The sequence below is a fragment of the Aspergillus terreus genome, genomic scaffold (assembly GCF_000149615.1).
Source record: "Aspergillus terreus NIH2624 scaffold_8 genomic scaffold, whole genome shotgun sequence".
Taxonomy (NCBI): domain Eukaryota; kingdom Fungi; phylum Ascomycota; class Eurotiomycetes; order Eurotiales; family Aspergillaceae; genus Aspergillus; species Aspergillus terreus.
Genome location: NT_165931.1, coordinates 1,577,424 through 1,600,974, shown reverse-complemented (window position 1 = coordinate 1,600,974; position 23,551 = coordinate 1,577,424). Strand labels below are relative to the sequence as shown.

Sequence of the window (23,551 nt, the reverse complement as noted above, 5' to 3'; positions counted from 1 at the left end):
GCCCCTCTCGAAATGGCGGTTGGGTCGTTCAACGTGGACGACCTGCGGGTACAGGCGGCGGTGCAGGTGCAGCTTCTCTCGGGTGAGATCCGACGCGTGGGCGATCTCATTGATCAATTTACGACTCGCAGCTCTGGCGGGCCTTACGACATTGGGGAAGACATTATTGGCGGTGCGGGCAGTCTCTTTCAAAGCCTCGACTCGTGGTTGACGGGTAAACATGCGAGTCTGGTCAATCTGACGAGGTCAAAGCTGAGAGAATTGGATTACTGAATAGACCTAGTTTTAGACACACGCTCTTCGTATATATACTTTACTTGGTCATGCCCTCAATATCCACTGGTACCCCACGTAGCTCGTATCCCTTCTTCGACGCAAGCTCCCATTGCTCCTTGACGATTTGCAGTCTCTCCTCGCTCCACGGGAGGAACCTCGCGGCGAACGGTTTCGGAAGAGTAAATCCTGTATCCAGGTATGCGTCGTCGCTCATGTCAACTTCTGTCTCAACTCCATCAACCAGCCCCGGTCGTATCTCGAATGCCCACAGCATGCCAGCGAGCGCTATGGTCAGGGAGTTCTCCGCCAGTCGCGCCCCGGGACAGGTGCGCCTACCAGTGCTGAACGTGAAATGATCTCGCCTGGACGGGTCGGTCATGGCCGCATAGTCAGAGCTATAAAGGGGGTGGTCGAGGTACCGCTCCGGCATGAACTTTTGCGGGTCCTTGTATCGCCTCGGGTCATAATGTAGGTATGCGGTGTTGGCCAGGAGCACTGTTCCTTTCGGGATAACATGTTCCTTGTATACGACGTCCTCGTCGGCATAATGCCGGATACCCGGAGACAGAATAGGATTCATCCGCAGCACCTCTTTCACACAGGCGCGGATATAGGGCAGGCGGCGAGTGTCTTCGAACGTGGGCAGGCGATGGGGTCCGACGGCGCGCATAAGCTCCTCTTGGGCGGTCTTCTGTACCTGTGGGTTTGCTGCGAGATACAAGACAAGGCTGTTCAATGTGCCTGCGGTGGTCTCGAAACCTGCTTCCACAAGGCCGCCAGAAACCCATGCCAGTTGCTCCTCCGTGGCACCCTTTGCGTACCATGATTCCCGACTCTCGTAGATTTCTCTGGCGTAGCAATGAGGAGCTTTGCCTGTTTCTACCTGGGTTTTCAGTCTCTCCCAAAGTTCCATCTTGATATCATGGACCACTTTCGCCGCCCTCTGTGCCTCTCTTCGACCAGGTTGGAGCCACTTTGGCAGCCGGGCCAACGGTGGAAGTTCATCAACGAGAAAGGCACCTGGTCGCGACGTTCGTCGGAGAACTGCTTGACTTCGCACGGCGTTCTGAGCATCCGGATGGTCCCAGCTCTTCACCCGAGTGCCGAAGGTGTTGGTCATGATGATGCTGAAGGCATAGCGGCGCATGTGCTGGTAGAAGTTGCGCTGGTTCTCGTTATCAGTGGCCAGGTCGAAGAGTAATTGTTTCGCCTCGAACTCCTGGCTCGGGACAAAAGACGCAGTCATGGGCACGGTGGTGATCTGGCGCACGACAGACCGTAGGTTTCGCCATTCCTTCCCGTAAGGCATCGTGGGCATGCGATTGCCCCCCGTAACGACGTCGTGGCCCAGGGGCGAAGGCGCCTTGGAGGATGTTTTCACGGCCTGCTTCTCCAGTATCTCCGCTATCGCCTCTGGGCTGTTGATGACCACCCAGTCATACCAGCCAACGCGGATTCGGAACACATCGCCATATTCCATGGCCCATTTGCGGAACAGAGCGGGTGCTTTGGGAGGGAGCTTGTAGCCTAGTCCGACTAAGGGGTATGTCCTTGGCCCTGGGATCGAGGCAAGCCTTCTGTCACGGCGCAGCCATGCGGTCAAGAGTGCGATAAATCCAATGAGAACGGCTAGCGTACTGATTCGATGCGGTTGATAGCCAGAGGGTGCTATGTCGTCCGTCATGTTGGTAGTCGGTGTCAGTGATGAGCATCATTCCGACAGACAGTCATGTTCACACTGGTTCCTTTTTACTACTTATTGCCATCCAATCGGGATTTCTTGTTATCTCCGAATGCCCAAATTCGCTCAGCTCGTTGCCCTGGTCTGGCCTCGTGCTAGTACCGTAATCCTCGGGTCCCGATCGGGGGACGGACGAATAACCCCCCGGGACTATACTACCTTACCTTTATGACCCCTCATGTTCTCGCCGAAGATAATGCCCGTTGCGTTTCTCACCGAGTGCGCCAGCAGCTTGAATATCAGGACATTTGCCATCAGGACTGAGGGACTGGCTAACTACCTTGTCATCCAAAATGACTCCTTACTCCTCGGCTGCGGACTTGGATTCTACTGTGTCTCCTCTCGAAGGACTGAGCAGCGTCATCACGAAGAATACCTCTATAGTGAGCCAGTATTTACAAGCGAACCATTTACCCCAGCCATCGCCCGAAGCCAACGGCCCCGTGGTCGTGCTTCCCAGCGATGCGCCGCAAGATGTACAGCAGGCTCGTCAACAACTTATCGCCGCTTCTCTAGAGATTTTCCAACTGGCTATTGGGCCCAGTGAATTCCTGCCACATCTCGCGACTAATGTAAGAGAACCCCCGAACCTCTCGTGACATGAGGTCATGTTGACCAAAAGGCGCATGAAGTTCCAGTACATCTCCTGTCTCGCTTGGCTCGCCCACTACGATATCTTCCACCTTGTACCCCGTGATAAGAACATCAGCTATGCAGATCTTGCCCGGGCGGCTGGCGTTCCTGAACAGCGCCTGAAGAGCATCCTCCGCATGGCCATGACTTCGTCGCTCTTTCGAGAGCATCCAAACGGCACCGACGTTGGTCACTCCGCGGTCTCGGCGCTTCTAGCCAGTGATGACGATGCCTATTCTTACGCAACCTACATGTGTTCGAAAACCGCCCCGATGGCGATGAGCATGACCGAGGCACACAAGCGATGGGGCGCGAGTACGCGGACCAACGAAACAGCCTACAACGTCGCGTTCAACACGGACCTGCCGTTTTTCGACTATCTGGCGCAGAATAAGGCCCGGATGGATGAGTTTGCTCGGTATATGCGGAGTGTCCGAAGCAGCGAGACTGTCGCACTCAAGCATCTCATCTCCGGCGTTGATTGGGAGAGTATTCCTGCTGGGGGTATGCTCGTCGATGTGAGTGCCGTTAGGGTTTTCTCTGGACACAAGATCGGCTGATAATTTGGTCCACACAGGTTGGGGGTTCGACCGGTGGAGCCGCGATAGCACTAGCCCAGGCCTATCCACATATCAGATTCACCGTCCAGGACCTGCCTGAGAACGTGGAAACTGGGGAGAAGGCAGCGGCGGCATCATTACCAGCCGACATCGCCTCTCGTCTGACCTTCCAGGCCCATGATTTTACCTTGCCGCAGCCAGTGCGAGCGGCGGATGCATATCTGCTCAGAATGATCCTGCACGATTGGCCGGACGAGCAAGCCGTGAAAATCCTTCGCAACATTGTCACGGCGATGGACGAGACAAAGTCCCGTTTGTTCATCATGGACACAGTCCTCCCGAAACCGGGGTCTGTGCCGATTTCGGTGGAGCGCATTGCCCGCGCCAGGGATCTGACGATGATCCAGTCATTCAACAGCAAGGAGAGGGAGTTGGATGAATGGAAAGACCTAATCACCGCCGCCGATCCCCGGTTGCAGCTGATCGGTGTTACCCAGCCTTTTGGGAGTGCCATGTCGATTCTGGAGATCCAACTCTCTGCGAAGTGACGGAGTAGGGGTAGTTGTTATTGTACTTTTGTGGGTTTGAGCCCGACCTTAGTCCCATTGTCTATGACATCTGTAACGTAAAGGTTCAGCCTGCTACTTGAGGACGTGCTTTCTTCTTTTTTCTCCTCCTTTTGAATTAACAAACGTCTGTCTGGAACAAGCTGATGATTCTCAAGTCCAGTTATAGATACATCTGGACCTGGGCGGATTGCTTGCTGTGAGAGTATGCCACCTTGTCGGTATAGATTCAACGTATATCAACATCACGATGCAACGAGTAGGCAAATAGACAAATACAATTCAAAGTTAAGAGATAGAGCGTGTGAGACTACCCTCAGCAAGCTTCTGCTGGAACACCCGCCCATCCCGATTATAGTATCTATAAGTAGAAAATCTGTCTATGGCTAGTTCCATGAAACCAATTGTATACTTGTTGAACACGATCTAAAATCTCCTCTCACGCCGGTCTGATCGGGTACTCGGGGGTGTGCTGCCAGGGAAACATGTGCAAATTCTGTGCATTCAGAAGGTTGATGTATTGCGCAAATACGCTCACCATGGCAAGGAAGTCCTCGCGTGCCTCGTCCAATATATGGTTGCTCTCGACGTTCTGCGTAATAAGGAGGTCGATCTTGCGATGGCTTTCGCGAAGAAAATTGTGGCCCACATACCCAAGGAATTCGGCAGTAGCAGGCACGAAGTCTCTGTATAAGGCAATAAGATGTTTGAGTGTAAACTCCGGGCGGTTGGCGGCCACTTTGAGTATATTATCAAAGACATAGTAGCCCATGGCCCTGATTTCGCTGTTGGAGAACAGCATAGCAGCAAAATACGAGTTCTTCGAACCAGGGTGGTCTGGCGCCTGACCACTGTGGATGCTGTGGATGTCATCTGAGATCCCAGACCAGGATTCGTTTGTCTATCCCAGTGGTTTACATTAGATAAAAGGGCCATGCAAGTCAATTGCCGTTTGGAGACACATGCCTTGTCGTGGATCTCCTTTACAAGCTCCTTGACCTCCTCAGTTACGCCGGTCCGCTGGAGGCGGAGTGAAAGGAATGCATCATCTGGCTCCGGTTGGGAAGCATCCCAGAGAACGACCTGAAAAGGCTGCTTCTTTTCCAGCTGGCCTTTCCAGATCTGGTCTCCGACTGAGCGCAGCTTCTCTATATCCTCAGGGATAACGTTTCCACAAGGAGCGGCAGGGTGGTGCTCTGTGACGGGGCCATACTTGATGGCTAAGTGCTGGAAGGATGACAGGAACACCGTGCCATCAGGTGCTTCCGTCCTGTCTGGTATCTTCAGAGCGGGAGGTGTGTACTGCAATTATCAATATTGTTTATCGCTCTAGGCACAGTCGACAACTTACTATCAATGCTTCCGAAGGGACCAGATGATAGAGATGATCACCAGTGACCAAGGCATGCGTTTGAAGGGACCGGTACGGCAACGTGTCCCACAATAAGTCCACAAGGGCCTTGTTCTTATTATGCATTCTCACCGTGACGGTGATACCAGCAGCTGGCCATTTGACCTTGAGCTCTCGATATTGATGGGCCATTGTAAGGATCGAAACAGGTAGCAATAAATGATCAAGGCTTTGACTACATACTGGCTAATGGACCAGACGACGCCTTTATATGTTGACTATTATGCGAAACGTGACGATGATGTATAAGACAAATTTTGTCTTCCAAGTCTTTTCATACTCATTATCGCCATCACTCCTCCCAAACTGGAACCATGCATTGTGTAGATTACTTGTATGAGGGTGGAGGTGTGCGATTACCTGCCAGTAGAGGAAGGATAGAGTTAGTTAGATACCTGCTCTGTCGTAATCTGGCTTTCCGTGGCCAAGGAAGTTGTTAAGGCACCATATTGGCTTGCAAAGCCACATACTCCAACCGGATATCCTGCTGGCAACCTCGGTAGTTACGTGATGGATGATCATTTGGCCAACCATTATGAATCCTGCAGGATTTTTCTTGGATCTGCAATTCGCCACCAGATCTTAGATGCTGCAGTCAGTGGTTTGTGCAGGATATGACCCTGTTTCCTGGAAACGCTCTGTCTCTGTTTCCTATTTCTGTAGAGTGCATCTGCATCTACTTCCACCGGGTAACAGGATGACACGTAGCTGACAAGTACATTGAGTTATTGAGAACGTGGCAATGAGCAGGACACGTTCAACTTGTCTCCTATATAGTGTCTGTGGGCGTCCGGGAAAATTACTTCATTATCACATTACACGATTAGCTATGCGACAGACGCCTCATCAGAAACCCTTCCAAGACAGCTACTTCGAAGAATATCCTCTTATCCGATTTACCACTCCAAGCGATGGACTCAACAGCATCTTCAGCTGCGCAAGACCCATACCGCAAGCGGTGTCTGGTACCGTATCCAACCCTTGAAGAACTTCCCCCAGTTGTGCGCGACAAGCTACAAATTTTACCCTTTCGCCGCAATATTCTCTTTACAATTGCCCGATCGCACGGGCTTGCACCTCACCTACTGGGCCTAATCGGCGCGTGTTTCGATGGTTCCCAGCGGAAGCTCCCAACACTGGAATGGCAATTGATTGTCCTGCGAACCGCTACTGTTCTCGGGGCCAAATACGAGTGGGATGTGAACCTCCCCGTCGCGGAGGTCTACGAGATGCCGCAAGAAAAGATCGACGACATCGCGTGCTCCGCAGAAGACATTCTGGACCACGGTAAAGGCCCGTGGACCGATAGGGACCGAGTCCTGCTGCGGTTGGTGGACGAGCAGTTGGCGACTTATTCGAACGAAGAAAAGACCGTGGGGGATGCAGTGCAAGAGCTAGGCCCAGACCTAGTCGTGGAGGCTCTGGTTGTGATCGGTCTGTATGCACTGCTCGCGAGGGTACTCAATGGATTAAGGGTCGATGATGATCCGGAGGTTCCTGATCTGAAAGAAAAGATCAAACGGGCGATAACTGCAACCAAATGAGTGACAGTGTTGTGGGTACGGAGTACATAGTGTCAATGCAATGCACGTTCCCATGATATATAGAGCAAAGAGGAGATCAATCAAAGAGGGAGATGAGAAAGTACCAAAATCTTAGAGGGTCAAGATACCAGTATATCCCTCCAGTAGATTCATGACGACGTCCAAAAAGGACAGGCAATAGATCGTTATTCTATATAACAGAGCTTCGACCTCGGATTGGAGGCTTTGGGAAGGTCTGAAGAAACCTGCCTTGCCCGAATGTCGGGTTTTTATTTGCCGGCACATAAAAGTCTACTCTATATGTTACACATTTATGCATGGGGTGAGACAGGATTGCCTGACTAAGTACTGGCATCCTGCGAGGACCGATCGTCACTCTACGATTCATGGGAGAACTCTCCAAGCCCCCGCAGGGCTTATGCCGGAGGACGCCCACTGATCGGCAGGTCGGTGACCCCTATATGGTGTCTCCAGCGGTGGGATGGCCAATGGGACACCTATAACCCATACCTATATTACCCAGACGGGAAAATTCCCGACTCTCCCCCACAGTCTGATACAAAGCCACTATTTACCTGTGAAGGACCCTTGCTACAATCCATCATGAAGAACTGCGAATGTCTCGGGCGGACTGGCACTTATATACGGGTTCTCTCCCCATGGTTCCCGAGGATTCACCTCCAACGCCTCCCGGATATAGAGGAGTACAAGTATTCTACTCCGGCTCTTCAATACCATGCTCCCATCCCTTCTTACTTGGGCCCTGTCATTGTGGCCTGCGCTCTCCCAGGCTGCAGAAATCAACGCGGCGGCCTCTGCGTTCAATCTAAGTGAGCTGTCTCTTGGCGACGGCCGCTTTCTGGACAATCAAGAGCGCACCTTGTCCTACCTGAAATTCGTCGATACCGAGAGACTGCTGCTTAACTTCCGTGCAAACCATAAACTTGATACCAAAGGTGCTGTGGCCAACGGTGGCTGGGATGCTCCTACTTTTCCCTTCCGCACTCACGTCCAAGGCCATTTTCTCACTGCCTGGGCGCAGTGCTACGCGGTTCTGGGCGACACTGATTGTCAGGAAAGGGCAACCTACTTTGTTTCCGAGCTGGCAAAGTGCCAGGCCAATAACGAAGCCGCTGGTTTCAAGACCGGATACTTGTCCGGCTTTCCAGAATCCGATTTCGATGCCCTGGAAGCCGGTACGTTGAACAACGGAAATGTCCCCTACTACAACATCCACAAGACCCTGGCTGGTCTTCTAGACGTCTGGCGTCTGGTAGGGGATACCACCGCCCGTGATGTCCTCCTAGCTCTTGCCGGGTGGGTGGATACGCGGACAAGCGCCTTGAGCGAGGCACAAATGCAATCAGTCCTGGGAACTGAGTTTGGAGGCATGAATGATGTATTGGCGGACCTTTACCATCAAACCTCGGATGAGAAATGGCTCAAGACTGCCCAACGCTTTGATCACGCCGCTGTATTTGATCCACTGGCCGCCAATGAGGACCAGCTCAACGGCCTGCATGCAAATACCCAGGTGCCCAAATGGATTGGCGCAGTCCGGGAATACAAAGCAACTGGAGACACTCGGTATCTCGATATTGCTCGCAATGCATGGACCATTACCGTGAACGCCCACACCTACGCGATTGGGGCCAACAGCCAGGCAGAGCATTTTCATGCTCCCAACGCCATCGCGCAGTATCTTGACTCGGACACTGCCGAAGCCTGCAACTCCTACAACATGCTCAAATTAACACGAGAGCTGTGGACCTTGGATCCGGAGAATACCACGTACTTTGACTTTTATGAGAATGCCCTTCTCAACCATCTCCTTGGTCAGCAGAACCCGGCCGACTCACATGGGCATATCACATATTTCACGTCCCTCAACCCAGGTGGCAATCGAGGTGTTGGCCCAGCTTGGGGTGGTGGCACATGGAGCACGGACTACGATTCTTTCTGGTGTTGCCAGGGTACAGCCTTAGAAACCAACACCAAGCTCATGGATTCCATTTTCTTCCATAGCGATTCTGCCCTCTACGTGAACCAGTTTATTCCCTCGGTTTTGACCTGGTCTGAGAAGGGGGTGAAAGTCACCCAAAGCACCACCTTCCCTGTCAGTGACACCATCACGCTTGATATTGATGGAAACGGCGATTGGGAACTATACGTTCGCATTCCCTCGTGGACGTCGAACGCGGCCATCACGATCAACGGGGAGCAGGTAACCGATGTCGATGTAAGCCCTGGATCGTACGCCAAGATAGCGCGCACTTGGGCTTCAGGCGACAAGGTTCAGATCCAGTTGCCCATGCATTTGCGGACGGTGCCTGCAAACGACGACCCAAGTCTCATGGCCATTGCTTATGGTCCGGTCATCCTCTCCGGCAACTATGGGAGCTCTTCACTGAGCTCCGCTCCCTCTCTTGCACTGGATTCGGTCGTTCGTCAGGGGGATTCCTCGCTTGATTTTTCCGCCACGGCCAACGGTGCAAATGTGACTCTGGGTCCGTTCTATGACGCACAGGGCTTCAATTATGTTGTGTACTGGTCAACAACTGGGGAGTTTGGCGCAAAGTAGAGCTGAGAGTCGGGGCGCAAGGTTAGCCACACGATTTGCGGGTGATCATATTGATACGACAAGGTAGTCTGATGGTTACAATCCACTGCTTTGCGAATTACTTAGTAATGATTTTGTCCATTCTTGAAAATTTATTGATAGCTTGTATGTGCAGCGGAATGGAAACTCCAAGTCGACGATCACTTCTTAATGACGATTTCTCGAGATGAAATCAACCAGCACATTGTCCCGCCTACTCGCAATCGACAGTACTGTATACGAAGCAGCCGGTTTCCCCGCGCAAACTTGGCCACAGTCTCTTTTATCCGCTTTTATCCGGTTGTTTCAGGAAACTGTGGCCGCTCGGCGATTCTCTCGCACTCGCCTCCGCGTTGCAATTCATACTACCGGGCGCTAGGGTAAATTCACAACAACGACAGTCCAACATGCTTTCAATAAATTCAAGGTTGTCAGCATCTGACCTTGGCCACAGACCGTGGATACCCTAACTTCGTCTCTCCTTCCTGCCTACATCATGAATACCAATCCGGGCGCCGCCGGCCTGTTCCAGGTCTCAGTGGACAAGCCCAAGATTGACACCTTCGAACACTGTTGGGCCCAAGTGGTCGGTGCCGGACGTGCCAATGAAGGTCTTCGTGCTGACTGGCAAGCCCATCTGAAACTTGTACACACTACATGTGGCTTCAAGTACGTCCGCTTCCATGGCTTGTATCACGACGACATGCACGTGATTCACGAGGTCGATGGGAAGCATGTCTATAATTTCCAGTATATCGATGCCCTGTTCGACGCCATGCTGGATATGGGTGTGCGCCCCTTTGTTGAATTTGGCTTCTGTCCTTCCTTGATTGCTACCGAAGTGGACACGGTGGGTTTCCAGCAATCTATCTCTACTAAGGCCCGACCTTGGCCAGGACGAAGTCCAGCCTGACAGCCTCTTAGGTGTTCTGGTGGAAAGGCAATGGCAGCCCTCCGAAACAGCTCGACCAGTGGAGCGATCTGGTGCGGGCTACCGTTGATCACTGGATCAAGCGTTATGGTCTGGAGGAAGTCCGGACGTGGTATTTCGAGTGTTGGAATGAGGTGAGTGGCGTCTTACTTAGTGGGGGTGAACGTAGGCTAAGAAATCCGCAGCCAAACCTCCACCAGTTCTTTACAGGAAGCAGGTCTCAGTACTATGCTCTGTACGAATGCACAGTCAAGGCGGTCAAGCAGCTTGATGCAGCCCTCCGTGTCGGCGGGCCAGCCACCAGCAACTTTGTGCCAGACACGCGGTTTGATCAGGACTGGGAGGACTACGAGGTCCAGAAGCAACTTGAGAAGGTAAACTCAGCCGAGAAGTTCTCGAAAGCAGAGACTCACCGTAACCTGCAGGTCGAGGACATTGACTCATTACATTGGCGGCCAGTATGGGTCGAGCACTTCCTCCAGTGGTGCTACTCACGACAGCTCCCGGTGGATTTCGTTTCGTGCCATCCCTACCCAACAGATTGGGCCTTGGACACTTCCGGTAATATGTCGAAACGCGTGCGGGGACTTCAAGCAACCCCTGATGATCTCGCTCATGTGCGACGGATTGTGGCCCAGAGCCCCTATCCATCGGCTGAGATCCATCTCACTGAATGGAGTTCCAGTCCCTCGTCCAGGGACCATGCGCATGACGAAGTTCCGGTGGCGATCTACATCGTTCGGACAATGCTCGCATCGCTCAATCTGGTTGACACGATAGCTTATTGGACCTTCACGGACGTCTTCGAAGAAGAAGGCTGCGGAGTCAGTCCATTTCGTAAGCTCTCCTTCTCATGGCTCCTGTCAGTCCGATCTTGTGTGCCAGAGGGTTTAGGGCTTATCATACTGCGGTTCTTGTGTTGGTTCATTGCTGACGTGAACGTTTTTAGACGGAGGTTTCGGTTTGCTCAACTTGCAGGGCATTCCCAAGCCTGCCTTCCATGCCTTTAGGCTTCTGAGTCGTCTCGGAACGGAAGTGTTGGGGCGCGATGAGAATGCGGGCATCATAACTCGCAATTCCGATGGACTTATCTCCGCTATCATGTTCCACTACCCGGCTGGGGTCAAGACCTCTCCGCCACCCGCTTACAATGATCCTGAAGCAGCCGAGGATCTTCTCAGGGTCGGCAGCCCTGAGAAGAGAAAGCTAGTCCTTAAGGCCTTGCCGCCGGGATCGTCATTCAGGGTTGAAAGACTATATCCCGGGGGCCCTGGCGACGTCAAAACAGCTTATAGGCGGCTGGGTTCTCCGTCCTCGCTAGGCCGGCAGACGACGAGGGAGCTTCTGGATTATGCCATGCGGCTTGATGTCTCCTATATTCAAGCCGACAGGAACGGTGAGTTGGTTTTAGAAGAGGAGATGCCGCCTTGGAGCTTAACAGCTGTGTTTCAGCTGAAGGCTGAAAGCTGAAGCCAATGCTTTCTTTTTCCAAACGGATACCCAGTAGTATTGACGTCATGAGGAATGGTGTGGTTTATGGAAACGGAGGGTAATTCACCACTTGAAGACGATGGACGGGTGTATATACGGGTAGATCACTTTGAGTGTCAACTGCTCTCAAAATATATCGTGGGCTTGGATATGCACTTTGGTACTTTGACCAGACTTCTGCCCGCTAGACCACGCTGTTCAAACGCATATACGGGTATTAAAAGTCACATCACCCCAAAGTAGCAACGGAATGAGATTGATATGCGTTATCAGAGATGGATGAATGGTCTAAATGTTGTCTTGGTGATATGGCCATATCCGAATGCGGTTTAGCGGGTCGGAGCAACTTTCGTCGCCCGCCGCCAACCTTCTTCGCTGCCTTATCGATACGATCAAATTTCTACCACCACCAGATAGATACCTTTACAGCCAAAATGGGGAAGCGCAAGCAGGTCAAGGATGGCGATGTCGAAATGGGCGGTACCAATCCGCCCGTCGAAGGCGACGAGTCTGACGAGGTATAGTACCCCTCCGCCGCTTCAGTGAATTGCGCCCATGAGACACCAGACTGACGGGTTCCGACATAGGAGATGGAGATTGTGAACGTCGACTTCGAGTGGTTCGACCCTCAACCCGCGGTCGATTTCCACGGCATTAAAAATCTTCTGCGACAATTGTTCGACGCAGATGCGCAGATGTTCAATATGTCCGAATTGGCCGACATGATTCTTGCGCAACCGACACTGGGCTCAACGGTAAAGGTGGACGGGAACGAGTCGGATCCGTACGCTTTCCTCAGTGTCTTGAACCTACAGGAGCATAAGGTGTGTGTGTTGCGCTGGTGCGAGCCCACGAATGACGCTGACCCATTGCAGGATAAACCCGTCATCAAAGACTTGATCGCCTACCTCCAGAAAAAAGCCGCTTCCACCCCCTCCCTCGCGCCGCTGTCTCAACTTCTTTCACAAAACCCCATTCCTCCGATCGGACTTATCCTCGCAGAGCGGTTAATCAATATGCCTCCGCAGGTGATCCCGCCCATGTACACCATGCTCCTCGAGGAAATCACCTGGGCAATCCAGGACAATGAACCGTACAACTTTTCGCACTACCTGATCCTTTCGAAGACGTACGAGGAAGTCGAGTCGAAACTGGATATGGAGGAGGCGCGGCCACAGAAGAAAAAGAAGAAGTCGGGAGAGTCGACGCGGCTCTTCTTCCACCCCGAGGACGAGATCTTGGAGCGCCACGCGGTGTGCAGCGGATCGTTCGAGCATACGCACAAGCATGACGAGGGCCACTCGGATTCCAAGCGCACGTTCCAGGAACTGGGCATTCGCACCACCGGAAGCTTGATCCTGCTGGACGGGGGGAAATTCGAAGGGGCCGTGAAGGCTGCTTCGGACTACTTCAAGCCTCCCGTTTAGTCACAGACAGCTGTCATGATGGTCCGGTGGAAAAAGTTGTTTCTTAGAGTTTCAGCGATTAGATTTTTTGTTCTATTTCCTTTTCATCAATCCCATGGTCTCTATACGGAATCACGCTTTATAATGTATATAGACATCCTACTCATTCCCATTGGGTCCCCTTCAGGCGCTGCATCAGGTACTCGACCTCGACCACCTTGGTCAGGGGAATCACATATTCCTGGACAAAATCAGTGCCGGTCGTGAGTTACGGTCTGGGTGTAACGGTCTTACTTTGTACATGGCGACTACCGCATCCACATCAATCTTGGTACCGGCTTCCGTGGGGAAGGCCGGGTCCGTGCCGTAGGTCTTTGCTTTCAAAGCCAACCGCTCCAGGACCTTCTGTTCGACGGCCGCATTGGTGATGGCCGCATCGATGCCCGCCCGATCCTCGGCCTTGATCAACTTGACAAAGGTTTCCGGGTCCTTCTGGAACTTGGACTCGGCAACGAACTTGCCGAAATGGATGCGCCGCGACAGCGCCTGGAGACAGTTGACGTCGCAGGTGGCCGAGGAGCCGTAGTTCTCCTGGGTCTCGCCGCGGTCTTCGCGGCCGAACTTGGGGCAGATGGCCGGAAGGATGTCCTCCACGTACCGCCGTTTGATGATCTCGTTGACGTTCACATCGTTCTCGTGGAGGATGCGGGGGTATTGCAGCGGCTGGAGGATGGGTTCCTCCAGAACATCCGGGAAGAAGGGGTACTCGTCGGGCGACTGGTAGCGGCGGACGCGGGACTGGATGCGTTCCTGCTCGCGGAGCAGGTAGTCCATGAGACAGTGGTCATCGCCGGGGATGGTGACGCCCCCGGGGACGTAGATGGGCTTGTTCAGGGGGAATTGAACGCGCTCGATGAGATAGAAGGTGATCGAGTCTTCCAGGCGACTGCAGGTGGGACGACATGTCAGCGGTTCGGGAGAGGCGGACGTCGAGTTGATTGCGGGGTGTCTTGCGGCAAGATCGGGATCTCCGATCTGGCAACTTACATCAACTGGAAACGAATGTTGGCTAGGTCCAAGGCCTTGGAGGCATCCGAGAGGTCAATGGCCGTATCCATGATTGTCGAGAGCGAGACCGTGGGGGAGGAAGGATTACTCTGGTACAAAGTGATGGGCGGGGAGGGAAAAAATCCAGACTATTTTTGATTGACTCGCAGCTCCCGCGTTGGGGAAATCCGAGGTAGATAAACTACCAGGCTGTACGGAGTGGGTACGATCCTTCGATGGATCCGGTCGAAAGAAAAGGGCGGAATTTTTTGGACTGGATACTAGAAGACGATAGTAGTCTAACTAGGTGCTCGTGAGGGAGTCAGGGGAAGACCAAGGCGCCGATCATCGTGGGAGAGAGAATAAAATGAGGTTAGTGCTAGAGTAGGTACCATAAAGGTAAGTACTGTTCTGGTTGCATCACTCTGAGGCTGACGGAAAAGGTGTGAATGAACGCTTTTGGTATACTCCGAGTAGTAGGTAGGTAGTATTATCCTCTCCCCGTTGTGGAAGTCATCAGATATGTAATATCCCACCAAATCCATTCTCTACATTAGGCACATACTCTACCTTGATACTTTCGGAGCAGTCATTCTTCCAGCAGTCATGGTTGATCACCCGGAGGAACTCTTCCAATCTTGCACGCCATATGCAACAGACGCCAGAGTTGTATGGCTGGGAAAGATGGGGAGGTTGAGGTATACAGGGTAGTTCTTTGACAAAAGTAAAAGTAAAAGTATTGGGTGTAAAGACTTAAGGTACTACATGCATGACAGATGGAGACCTAAAGGACAGACTTATGTAGGTAAAACTAGGTTATGTGGTAGGTACTTGCTAGAGGTATCAGGTGGGTACGGTATTTGAGCACGCTTATTACAAATATTTACAATTTATTACACGACTTGGCCGCACAAGACCTTCATAATTGCATGTGACGGGTGTATTATTACTACCCCATACACCCAGCAGGTACAGCCAAGGTACCTTACCTTGGGCAAGCTCGGTCGGAAACGCGGTAATCCATCATCGCGTGCGGACAGACCGTTCACTCTTCCGCCTCTTCGCCATCCTCGAAGACCTCAACACACACCCCTCCCGACCTTCGCGCGCCCCGACCTCCTCCATTCTCGGTCACTCCAGCTTACCCATATGGGTGGGTAGAGGTCCTGACAGTGGTTAATCTTCTCTCGGTAGGGTGTCATGGACAAACACCGCCGGGATGAGTCTCCCTCCGGCTTGTCGGATATTGTCGAGCCAGACGGTCTACTAGGGACCGGTTTAACGGTAAGCTCATACTTTTTTTTTCTACGCTGTACTTTAACGGGATTCCCTCCCTCGGGACGCCTTATTGACGTTGCACCACGCGGCGGCAGAGTCGGCATATCGAGGCCTTTGGGAGGAAAGTAACGACAACAGCCGGCCACCTGATGGCCCCTTCGTCGACAGAAGCCACCACCGGCAGCCACTATCACAGTGCCATGGTGGACATCCAACGTGAATTGCGGCGTCCCAATACCCAGCGCAGGGTCTTCTCCTTGACCCAAACCACCCCTACCGATCTGGTTCGCTCGAAGCTCTCCACCACCGAAATCCAGTCGCGTGCCATCTCCTCCCTTCCTGATGACCTCCTCGCCAACATCCCCGAAGATTCCAGCTCCTACTCTCTGTTTGAAGGCTTCCAGGCGTCCCAAGACGACCATGAATATCGAAAAGTCCATCGACGGCGTATTTCCAAGGGAAAAAAGCTACTGAAAGACGGCGATGCTCGGGCCGCCCTTCCGTCCACTCCGACCGACTTGAAAAAGGACCGGGACATTCTCAGCCGCCGATTGGATCTCATGGGGGTGCGGAAGAACATGTGTAGCTCCGAAATCCACGAAATCGACAACAAAATCGCCAATTTGCACAATATGCGAAAAATTGTCTTGGACCGCTTGGCGGGCCTGGAGATGGAGGAAGCCGAGTTAGAACATGAGCGTTGGTGGCCCCCGCCCTCTGCAGCGTCTCGATTGATCCTAACGCCCTGTGGACAGTGACGGAGCTCGATAATAAGCTAGAGGATCTTCAGGAAGAACAACCGGAATCCCAGGCCGCCGTGGCGACTCCCAAATCGTCCGAGGCCAATGAAGATTCCTTCGTCTCCGAGGATCCCGCGATGGATGCTTCTTTCATGTCCGAGTCAATCTACCAGAAGATGTCCTCTCCGAAGAGCATCAAGCAAAGATCAATAAGTACAGTCTTGTCTACTTGCCTACCCGCTGGCGGCTCTGCTGATACGCCTTTTAGGAAAGCGATCTATGCCGATTCTGCACGAGCACTTTGCGCCAGGATCGCAGATCAAGGAGATGCCCGCGCATAATGACATGGTGACCGCCATCGATTTCGACTTCCCATTCGGCACGATGGTCAGCGCAGCCTTAGACGATACCGTCCGTGTGTGGGATCTGAACGTTGGGCGCTGCACCGGACTTTTGGAAGGCCATAATGCATCCGTCCGGTGTCTCCAGATTGAGGATAACATCGTCGCAACGGGTTCAATGGATGCTTCTGTTAAACTGTGGGATTTGAGCCGGGCCCGATCCGTCACTCGCGATGGGCGTGTCAACAAGGACGACGAGGGCGAGGACACGGCGGACGATGCTCATGAGTTATTCCAGTCGACAACCTTGGAGGACTGTTACGTGTATTCTCTGGACGCGCACGTGGACGAAGTCACGGCGCTCCATTTCCGCGGCGATACCTTGATTTCTGGCTCTGCGGATAAGACCTTACGACAATGGGATCTCGTGAAGGGTCGTTGTGTGCAGACATTGGATGTTCTCTGGGCGGCTGCCCAAGCTTCGACTTTGGGCGGCGATACGCAGTGGCGGCCGTCTGGACGACTACCCGACGCCTCGGCCGACTTTGTCGGCGCCCTGCAGTGCTTCGATGCCGCTTTAGCCTGCGGAACTGCGGACGGAATGGTCCGTCTTTGGGATTTGCGTAGTGGTCAAGTCCATCGGAGTCTGGTCGGCCACACCGGTCCTGTGACATGCCTCCAGTTTGACGATGTCCATCTGGTGACTGGAAGTTTGGACCGCAGCATTCGGGTATGAAGCCTCCCGTTCTCCTTTTCCTATTCTCGGGAACTATCATCTAACATGCTCTAGATCTGGGATCTCCGAACTGGATCGATCTATGACGCATATGCGTACGATAAGCCGGTCACCAGTATGATGTTCGATTCCAAGCGAATCGTCGCCGCTGCGGGTGAGAACGTGGTGAAGGTTTACGACAAGGCCGACGGACACCACTGGGATTGTGGCGCAGGCGTAGGAGCAGATGCAGAGGGCCCCTCCCCGGCAACAGTCGAACGGGTCCGGCTGAAGGATGGCTTCCTGGTCGAAGGCCGCAAAGACGGAATCGTGTCGGCATGGACATGTTAGTCCTAGGACATATGGTGTACAGTCCGCTGATGACTTTGCTGTTCTGTATAACGTGTTGGGCTTTCTATTTTCGTCCTGTATATTATTCACCCACGACATCTACCTTACTTTCATTTTTGTGTTGTTTATAGAGACGAAATGAATGGTTTCCTCGGGACTGGATGTATCAAGATCATGTGACTGGACCTTATGCCTGACTAAGACTATTGTCCATGCCTAGTATATCAGGCACTAACCCTTACCGCATTGGGGCATTTGAGTGTTACCATCACGATTCCGCCTTTGTTCTCGCGTTTCAACAACATCATCTGTTCTGCCCACGGAGACAAGGCTAGGGACACCGCGCCCTCGTATTTCATTCTTCTTCGTCTGGGACTTCTTGCGACCATCGCTGTCCCCAAGATCATCCCAAGTGGCTCTCTCAATCGCTCGCCTTCTCCCGCGTCGTGCATTGGCGCGTCAAGTCGCGAAGCAGTCAGGACTACAGTACCCGGAGCTGCGAGACATAGTCCCCATGGGATGGTGTTATAACACATTCGTTTGTGTCTCCGACTCGGTCGCCTATGATTGATCACCTTACTTGTCTGTTTCTTTCACCTCATTTGGAACAAAGAAGTGGGTGACGGGAGTCGCTGTCTTTCATCTCTTTTACCTCCATCTCACCACTGCTTCGACTGTCAACCCGTCACCACAGTCGTTCCCTTCACTTTTCTCTCCAGTACGTATCAAGTTGAATGCGCGCTGCTTCTTCCAACTCTCTCTTCCTCTTCGTCCTCTCTCCATCAAGTCGCGCGACCATCGCTCTTTCTGCCTAAGGCGCATATTGGACGCCTTTTGGTAGATACTCCGGGATTCGTAAGTTAGCCCTGGCTTCATGTATTCCGTTTGCTCCATATTAGACTAACATTGCGGCAGTACGGTTTATATCACAAAGCATCACAACATGCCTCCTAAGCGTGCCTCCACCCGACGTGCTGGTGCAATAGCGCGATCTTCACAGGTTCACAACAGCCCGTCGTATCTTCCGAGCGTAACAAGCCCGGAAACAAATAATCCCGCCCTACCAGATATCCCCGTCAAGCACTCCTTTGCCTATGGGTCATCGTCTACTCCTCTTCTACCGCGCAAACTAACTGCGAAGCCCAACCTGGGCCTGGTTGAAGTGGCCGATGCCATTGACAAGGACATCAAGACGGCGCAGGATCGAGAACAAGACCAACCTCAAACGAAGACTCGATCGCGCAAGGCATCTGCCTCTGCGAGTCGCTCCCCCGTTCGCCGCAGTCGGCGGGAGCCAACCCCCGATCAGATCCAACTGCTCGACTCGCTGCGCGAGGTCACCGTATCGCCTCATCCTGAAGCGGGTCATTCTACCCCAACGCCTACACCTCCTATTCCCCATTCCCTTTCCACCATGTCCAGCCCAGCGACGCGCAATCTCACGAACCCCCAGCATCAAGATTTGCAAGCCGAGCAACTCTATCCTTCTCCACTTCTGCGCTTTGGATCGCCTACGCGCGATGTTTCGTTGAGCTCACCTCAGTTTGGAAGTTCGATGGACAACGAATCACTTATCTCCTGGTCCGTGGAGCGTGATATACATGGCGACGACCTCCAACGAGTGCATCCGACTACCGCTCGTACAGATCCAAAGATGAAGAATATCACAGCTCCTCCTCGCCGATTCTCCGGACTCGCTTTCGCCAACGACACCATCGAAGAAGAAGAACCAGAGTCGGAGCATCCAGCCTCAAAATCTCCTTCCCCCAAACGGGCAACACAGGCGCAACCTACCACCGACTTTGAATCATCAGAACCTCGCCCACTGTCACGTTCAAGGAGCCGATCGGACTCCAGACAACAGGAACCCATGACTTCGTCAGCCCCCGTTCGAACGATAATTCCGGACCGTATCGTCGGGGAAGCTTCCTATTCCGAGCCGATTGCACCCCGCCAGGAACACACGATGCGCGATACTCCCGCTACAACCAGCTTTGCATTCTCCCCGCCAAAGGGCGCGGTTATGCGTTTAGTGGCATCTGCTATAGTAGCTATACTGTCCATTGTTGCCGTCTACTCATTCGGCGATAATCTGGCTGAGCTTTCTTCCAATATTGGCTCGCCTCTTTCCTGGGGTAGGGGGCTGTCTCATATCGATCTCAACTCGACTGGGCTGGAAGCCGTGAACAGTTTATCGACGCAAGTGCTACGACTCGGGGCACAAGTCTCGTCGCTTTCCCGGGATGTCAGGAACATGAGAGCCGAAGTCGACAACGTGGCTGCAGCGCCTACTACAATCGTTCAACGCCTGCCAGCCGTCCCTGAGGTAGCGCGAGTCAACTTCCTTTCCATTGGCATGGGCCCGATTATCGACCCCTACACAACAAGTCCAACGGCAGGACGCACCCCAACTCTGCTGGAAAAGGCGGCGTCTCTCTTCTTTCGAACCCCACGCCGTGGCCCGATGCGTCCTATCATGGCTTTGGTGAACTGGGAGGAGGTAGGCGACTGCTGGTGTAGCGCTCCCCGTTCTGGTGTCTCGCAGCTCTCGGTGTTGCTGGGCCGCCATATTGTGCCAGAAGAGGTCGTTGTGGAACACATCCCCAAGGGCGCTACCATTCGGCCTGAGGTTGCGCCCCAAGACATGGAGTTATGGGCTCAATTTTCCGTGGTGGACACCAGCGCTGCTTCGTCGGGGCAGCCGCTTCGTCCACTACCAGCGTCCCAGATGCCCGAGGGCTTTTCTCTGCATGAGACCATCATGGGTGCGCTTCGCGTCGCTTACAAAGGCGAACCAGAGAGCGCCTACTCCGATGACAAACTGTTGGGGGCGTCTTTCTATCGCATTGGGAAGTGGAGGTACGACATTGACGCGCCGAACAACATCCAGGCGTTTGCGCTCGACGCAATCATTGACGTGCCCGCTATCCGTGTGGGCCGGGTTGTTTTCCGGGTCAAGTCCAACTGGGGGGCGAACGAAACGTGCATTTATCGGTTGAAGCTATACGGTCATATGTAGGGCTCAGTTGCTTTCAAGTGGATCGCCGTGGTTTTGCTTCTGCTTTTTTATCCAGTCCTGGTCAGGGGAGTTGGGGACACGACACTACTGGCGTTGAGGTATCGTTATGGGATAGAACTTTGAGCGTGGCGATGGGCAGTTTGTGATTTGCTTTTGATATATCCATTCGGCGAGTTAGGTCTCACAAGGATCGTTTGAACTTGATCGTATCATTCCAGAATGCCCAGCACATAACACTAACCACCAACTCCGTAGATTAATTATACATGGCAGGGAATATTGCCTAGGAATCAAACTCGGGATTAACCCATGACGGTACCGGCGCTTTTGCGCGTAAAAGCGCTCCAAACCGTTGTAAAATGAGAAAAACGGCAGTGCCGGCGACGACGACAATCAGCGCCTGCGCTGTGAAAGTCCAGGTCCATCCGACTGCTGCCTGCCAGTTTGCAATGAAGAACTGCAGTCGTTAGCGATTTCCGGTGTTTCTGCGTCATATTGGTCTGAACGGGTCAACATACGGGATTGATAAAGGCACTCAGATTCAGGAAGACGGCATAGAATATGACTACGCTAGTTGACTGGAGCGGGTAGCTGTCGATGATATAGCTGCTTGTGACTGTGTTGCCGATTTGGATGCCAGCGGCGACTGGGGCTGTTAGCGCGGTGCTTTTGACCATACAATGGGCGTAGACATACAGAGGAAGAAAGCCACTTGGCCCACCATCCAGTGGTAGGATTTGTCGACGCTGACACCCCATAGAATCAACCCGACTGCATGCATCAGTATATCGGACTCTCTCTCCTACGAGGAAGGAGATCGAACTCACCAGCCGTCAGGAGGATGGCAGGATACGCCAACCACAGTCTCATTTCGGCGACGCGCACGCTGCCATTACGCCGCGCCAGCTTCCCAACGATGTAGTCGCTCAAGCGGCCGGAGCAGCACACCTCGGAGACGACAGTGCCAATCAGGAGCCCGAGGAAAAGCAGACCCTGGATCAACGGCGTGTACGACGCATACGCCGCCGGCACCATCGTGATCACCGACAGAACCCACCAGTACCAGACGAAGGAGTACCCGATGACGGCGATGACGACCACGGGAAATTGAAAGGTCAAGAAGAAGCGGACCACCGCATCCCACGGCTTGGGGTGGCGCATGCCCGGGACGGGGCGGAGGTTGATGAACGGGAGGTTCTTGGTCCGGGAGACTTCGACCATTTGAGTAGTTGAGTCGTTCATCTTTCCTGGTGGGGTTGTTGTGGCCGGGACGGGCTTCTCGGCCGGGCTTTCGATGTCGGAGGATGGCGCTGTCAAGGGGTCTCGGGACATGAGTTGCAGCATGAGGGAGCGCGGATAGAGGGTTTCGGGCATGAGGGCGAGCTCGAGGACGAGGAGGGCGGCGAAGAGGATGGCGTTAAACCAATTGATCCATGCGGCGCTGACGAGGTTGAGGAAGCCGCCGACTTCACTCGTTAGGATTGTAACACTTGATAGTTGGGCGACGTAGGGACGTACAGGTAGGACCGAGGAGGAGTCCAGAGTCGATGGCTAGGACCCAAAGGCCGAGCTTCTGGCCGCGCTCATAGTCGAAGAAGAGATCGTTGACTTGATATGGTCAGTTATATACCTGCTTGATTGCGGGATAGGGGAGGCTTACCCACGGCCATTCCTACGGTCGAGCCTGGGCTCACTCCGAATCCCTGGAAGAACCGGGCAGTCATGTATCCGCCATAAGTGTCGGCTACAGCAGCTCCGACTGTCGACACCAGGGCGATGACGGTGCCCAGGATGAAGATGATGCGCCGGCCATAGATATCACTGAGAGAGGACCAAAAGAGCGGGCCAATGGATAGCCCTAAGGCGGGGATGGCTACGGTCCAGTTGACTTGGGAGTAGGAGATGTCGAACTGAGTCTGGATTTCGGGAAAGGATGGGACGGTTGTAGTGGTGATGTAGGTGAAGAGGAAGTATCTATAGGTTGCGATGCCGTTAGCATAGAACAAGCAGGATTGGCAAGAGACGGTCCGGTTACTTTAGCATCACAATCCCCAGTATAGTATGTTTCTGTAGTCGGGACCAATTCAATGGATCCAGCGGGTCAGATGTCGGTTGTGGATGGATTTTGAGGCCATTCTGCTCAGCAGTATGAGCCTTCTCTCGATCGACGATGTCTGTGGCGTCCATTTGCGCTTTCATTGCTGTGTTCTTTGTGGACTCTGCCTCGTCTTTCATAGACAAAACTGTGGTAGACATTGTGGTTTGCAACTTGAACTCTGCGGTCCATTGGAGGGTTATAAAGAAGATTAAAGACTATATGGCCATTCTACAGTGTGTGTATACTATACAAAGGCTTATCAGACCCCGGACAATGCGCGAATGGCGCCAGGGTCAGTTACACATGGGAGTTGTCGAATCAGACAGCCCACAGATATCAGTGACTATCGTCTTATCTCTTGCTTAATTGAAGTCTGGGGTATGGAGCTAACTACTTTACTCGGATATCAAACTTTACGATGGAGGGTCATAATATAGAAGGATTGTTGATGTGAGGACCTGGTAGCATTCTACCTAGGAGAAGAGGAGACGTGTGCGCCTGTAGAACCAAGATATCAGGATTTCCTATGCATTGAGGCCTCTATTCCAGAAGCACCAATAGAGAATCAGACACACGGCTGATAAGACACTGAATCATTGAATAAGTGGCTGTATCGTGTTCAGTCATCCGGTTGATTAAGACCTGCAGCGTTAGGGTTTGTGTGGCTTTGACAACTATAACAACCCACGGTCCATGGGGAGTCCGATCCTGGATCTTTATAGAGCGTCTGAAAGTATGAGATACCTCTTCCTTTGATATAATTGTGCCAAACTCGCTGCAATGCCATTGATGCCTTCAACCCTC

The 23,551-nt window shown here is 53.0% G+C and overlaps 11 protein-coding genes across 11 annotated transcripts; 7 read left to right on the top strand and 4 right to left on the bottom strand.

Annotated features, from left to right (window-relative positions):
• Positions 1-1,155: 1,155 nt before the first annotated feature.
• ATEG_06204 (uncharacterized protein) lies at positions 1,156-1,960 on the bottom strand (the record flags this gene model as incomplete). Its single annotated transcript, XM_001215382.1, has 2 exons — positions 1,156-1,159; positions 1,251-1,960. 2 exons carry the CDS (start codon positions 1,958-1,960, stop codon positions 1,156-1,158), a joined length of 714 nt encoding a protein of 237 aa, XP_001215382.1.
• A 665-nt stretch (positions 1,961-2,625) lies between these two features.
• Positions 2,626-3,758, top strand: ATEG_06203 (uncharacterized protein; the record flags this gene model as incomplete). Its single annotated transcript, XM_001215381.1, has 2 exons — positions 2,626-3,168; positions 3,228-3,758. 2 exons carry the CDS (start codon positions 2,626-2,628, stop codon positions 3,756-3,758), a joined length of 1,074 nt encoding a protein of 357 aa, XP_001215381.1.
• Positions 3,759-4,310: 552 nt separating this feature from the next.
• Positions 4,311-5,319, bottom strand: ATEG_06202 (uncharacterized protein; the record flags this gene model as incomplete). Its single annotated transcript, XM_001215380.1, has 2 exons — positions 4,311-5,078; positions 5,128-5,319. The coding sequence occupies 2 exons, from the start codon at positions 5,317-5,319 to the stop codon at positions 4,311-4,313; spliced, it is 960 nt and encodes a 319-aa protein (XP_001215380.1).
• A 779-nt stretch (positions 5,320-6,098) lies between these two features.
• ATEG_06201 (carboxymuconolactone decarboxylase family protein) lies at positions 6,099-6,731 on the top strand (the record flags this gene model as incomplete). Its single annotated transcript, XM_001215379.1, has 1 exon — positions 6,099-6,731. The coding sequence occupies one exon, from the start codon at positions 6,099-6,101 to the stop codon at positions 6,729-6,731; it is 633 nt and encodes a 210-aa protein (XP_001215379.1).
• Positions 6,732-7,467: 736 nt separating this feature from the next.
• Positions 7,468-9,312, top strand: ATEG_06200 (uncharacterized protein; the record flags this gene model as incomplete). The annotated part of the gene is made up of 1 exon (XM_001215378.1): positions 7,468-9,312. One exon carries the CDS (start codon positions 7,468-7,470, stop codon positions 9,310-9,312), a length of 1,845 nt encoding a protein of 614 aa, XP_001215378.1.
• A 514-nt stretch (positions 9,313-9,826) lies between these two features.
• Positions 9,827-11,731, top strand: ATEG_06199 (uncharacterized protein; the record flags this gene model as incomplete). The annotated part of the gene is made up of 3 exons (XM_001215377.1): positions 9,827-10,180; positions 10,255-11,098; positions 11,211-11,731. 3 exons carry the CDS (start codon positions 9,827-9,829, stop codon positions 11,729-11,731), a joined length of 1,719 nt encoding a protein of 572 aa, XP_001215377.1.
• A 611-nt stretch (positions 11,732-12,342) lies between these two features.
• Positions 12,343-13,179, top strand: ATEG_06198 (protein-transporting protein BCP1; the record flags this gene model as incomplete). The annotated part of the gene is made up of 1 exon (XM_001215376.1): positions 12,343-13,179. One exon carries the CDS (start codon positions 12,343-12,345, stop codon positions 13,177-13,179), a length of 837 nt encoding a protein of 278 aa, XP_001215376.1.
• Positions 13,180-13,321: 142 nt separating this feature from the next.
• On the bottom strand, positions 13,322-14,276 carry ATEG_06197 (chorismate mutase ARO7; the record flags this gene model as incomplete). The annotated part of the gene is made up of 3 exons (XM_001215375.1): positions 13,322-13,399; positions 13,453-14,104; positions 14,206-14,276. 3 exons carry the CDS (start codon positions 14,274-14,276, stop codon positions 13,322-13,324), a joined length of 801 nt encoding a protein of 266 aa, XP_001215375.1.
• Positions 14,277-15,632: 1,356 nt separating this feature from the next.
• mdv1 (WD repeat-containing protein) lies at positions 15,633-17,630 on the top strand (the record flags this gene model as incomplete). The annotated part of the gene is made up of 4 exons (XM_001215374.1): positions 15,633-16,182; positions 16,239-16,436; positions 16,492-17,294; positions 17,355-17,630. 4 exons carry the CDS (start codon positions 15,633-15,635, stop codon positions 17,628-17,630), a joined length of 1,827 nt encoding a protein of 608 aa, XP_001215374.1.
• A 943-nt stretch (positions 17,631-18,573) lies between these two features.
• ATEG_06195 (uncharacterized protein) lies at positions 18,574-20,649 on the top strand (the record flags this gene model as incomplete). The annotated part of the gene is made up of 1 exon (XM_001215373.1): positions 18,574-20,649. The coding sequence occupies one exon, from the start codon at positions 18,574-18,576 to the stop codon at positions 20,647-20,649; it is 2,076 nt and encodes a 691-aa protein (XP_001215373.1).
• A 283-nt stretch (positions 20,650-20,932) lies between these two features.
• ATEG_06194 (putative MFS transporter) lies at positions 20,933-22,905 on the bottom strand (the record flags this gene model as incomplete). The annotated part of the gene is made up of 7 exons (XM_001215372.1): positions 20,933-21,106; positions 21,168-21,301; positions 21,346-21,420; positions 21,477-22,115; positions 22,168-22,257; positions 22,310-22,623; positions 22,685-22,905. 7 exons carry the CDS (start codon positions 22,903-22,905, stop codon positions 20,933-20,935), a joined length of 1,647 nt encoding a protein of 548 aa, XP_001215372.1.
• Between the last annotated feature and the right edge of the window lie 646 nt (positions 22,906-23,551).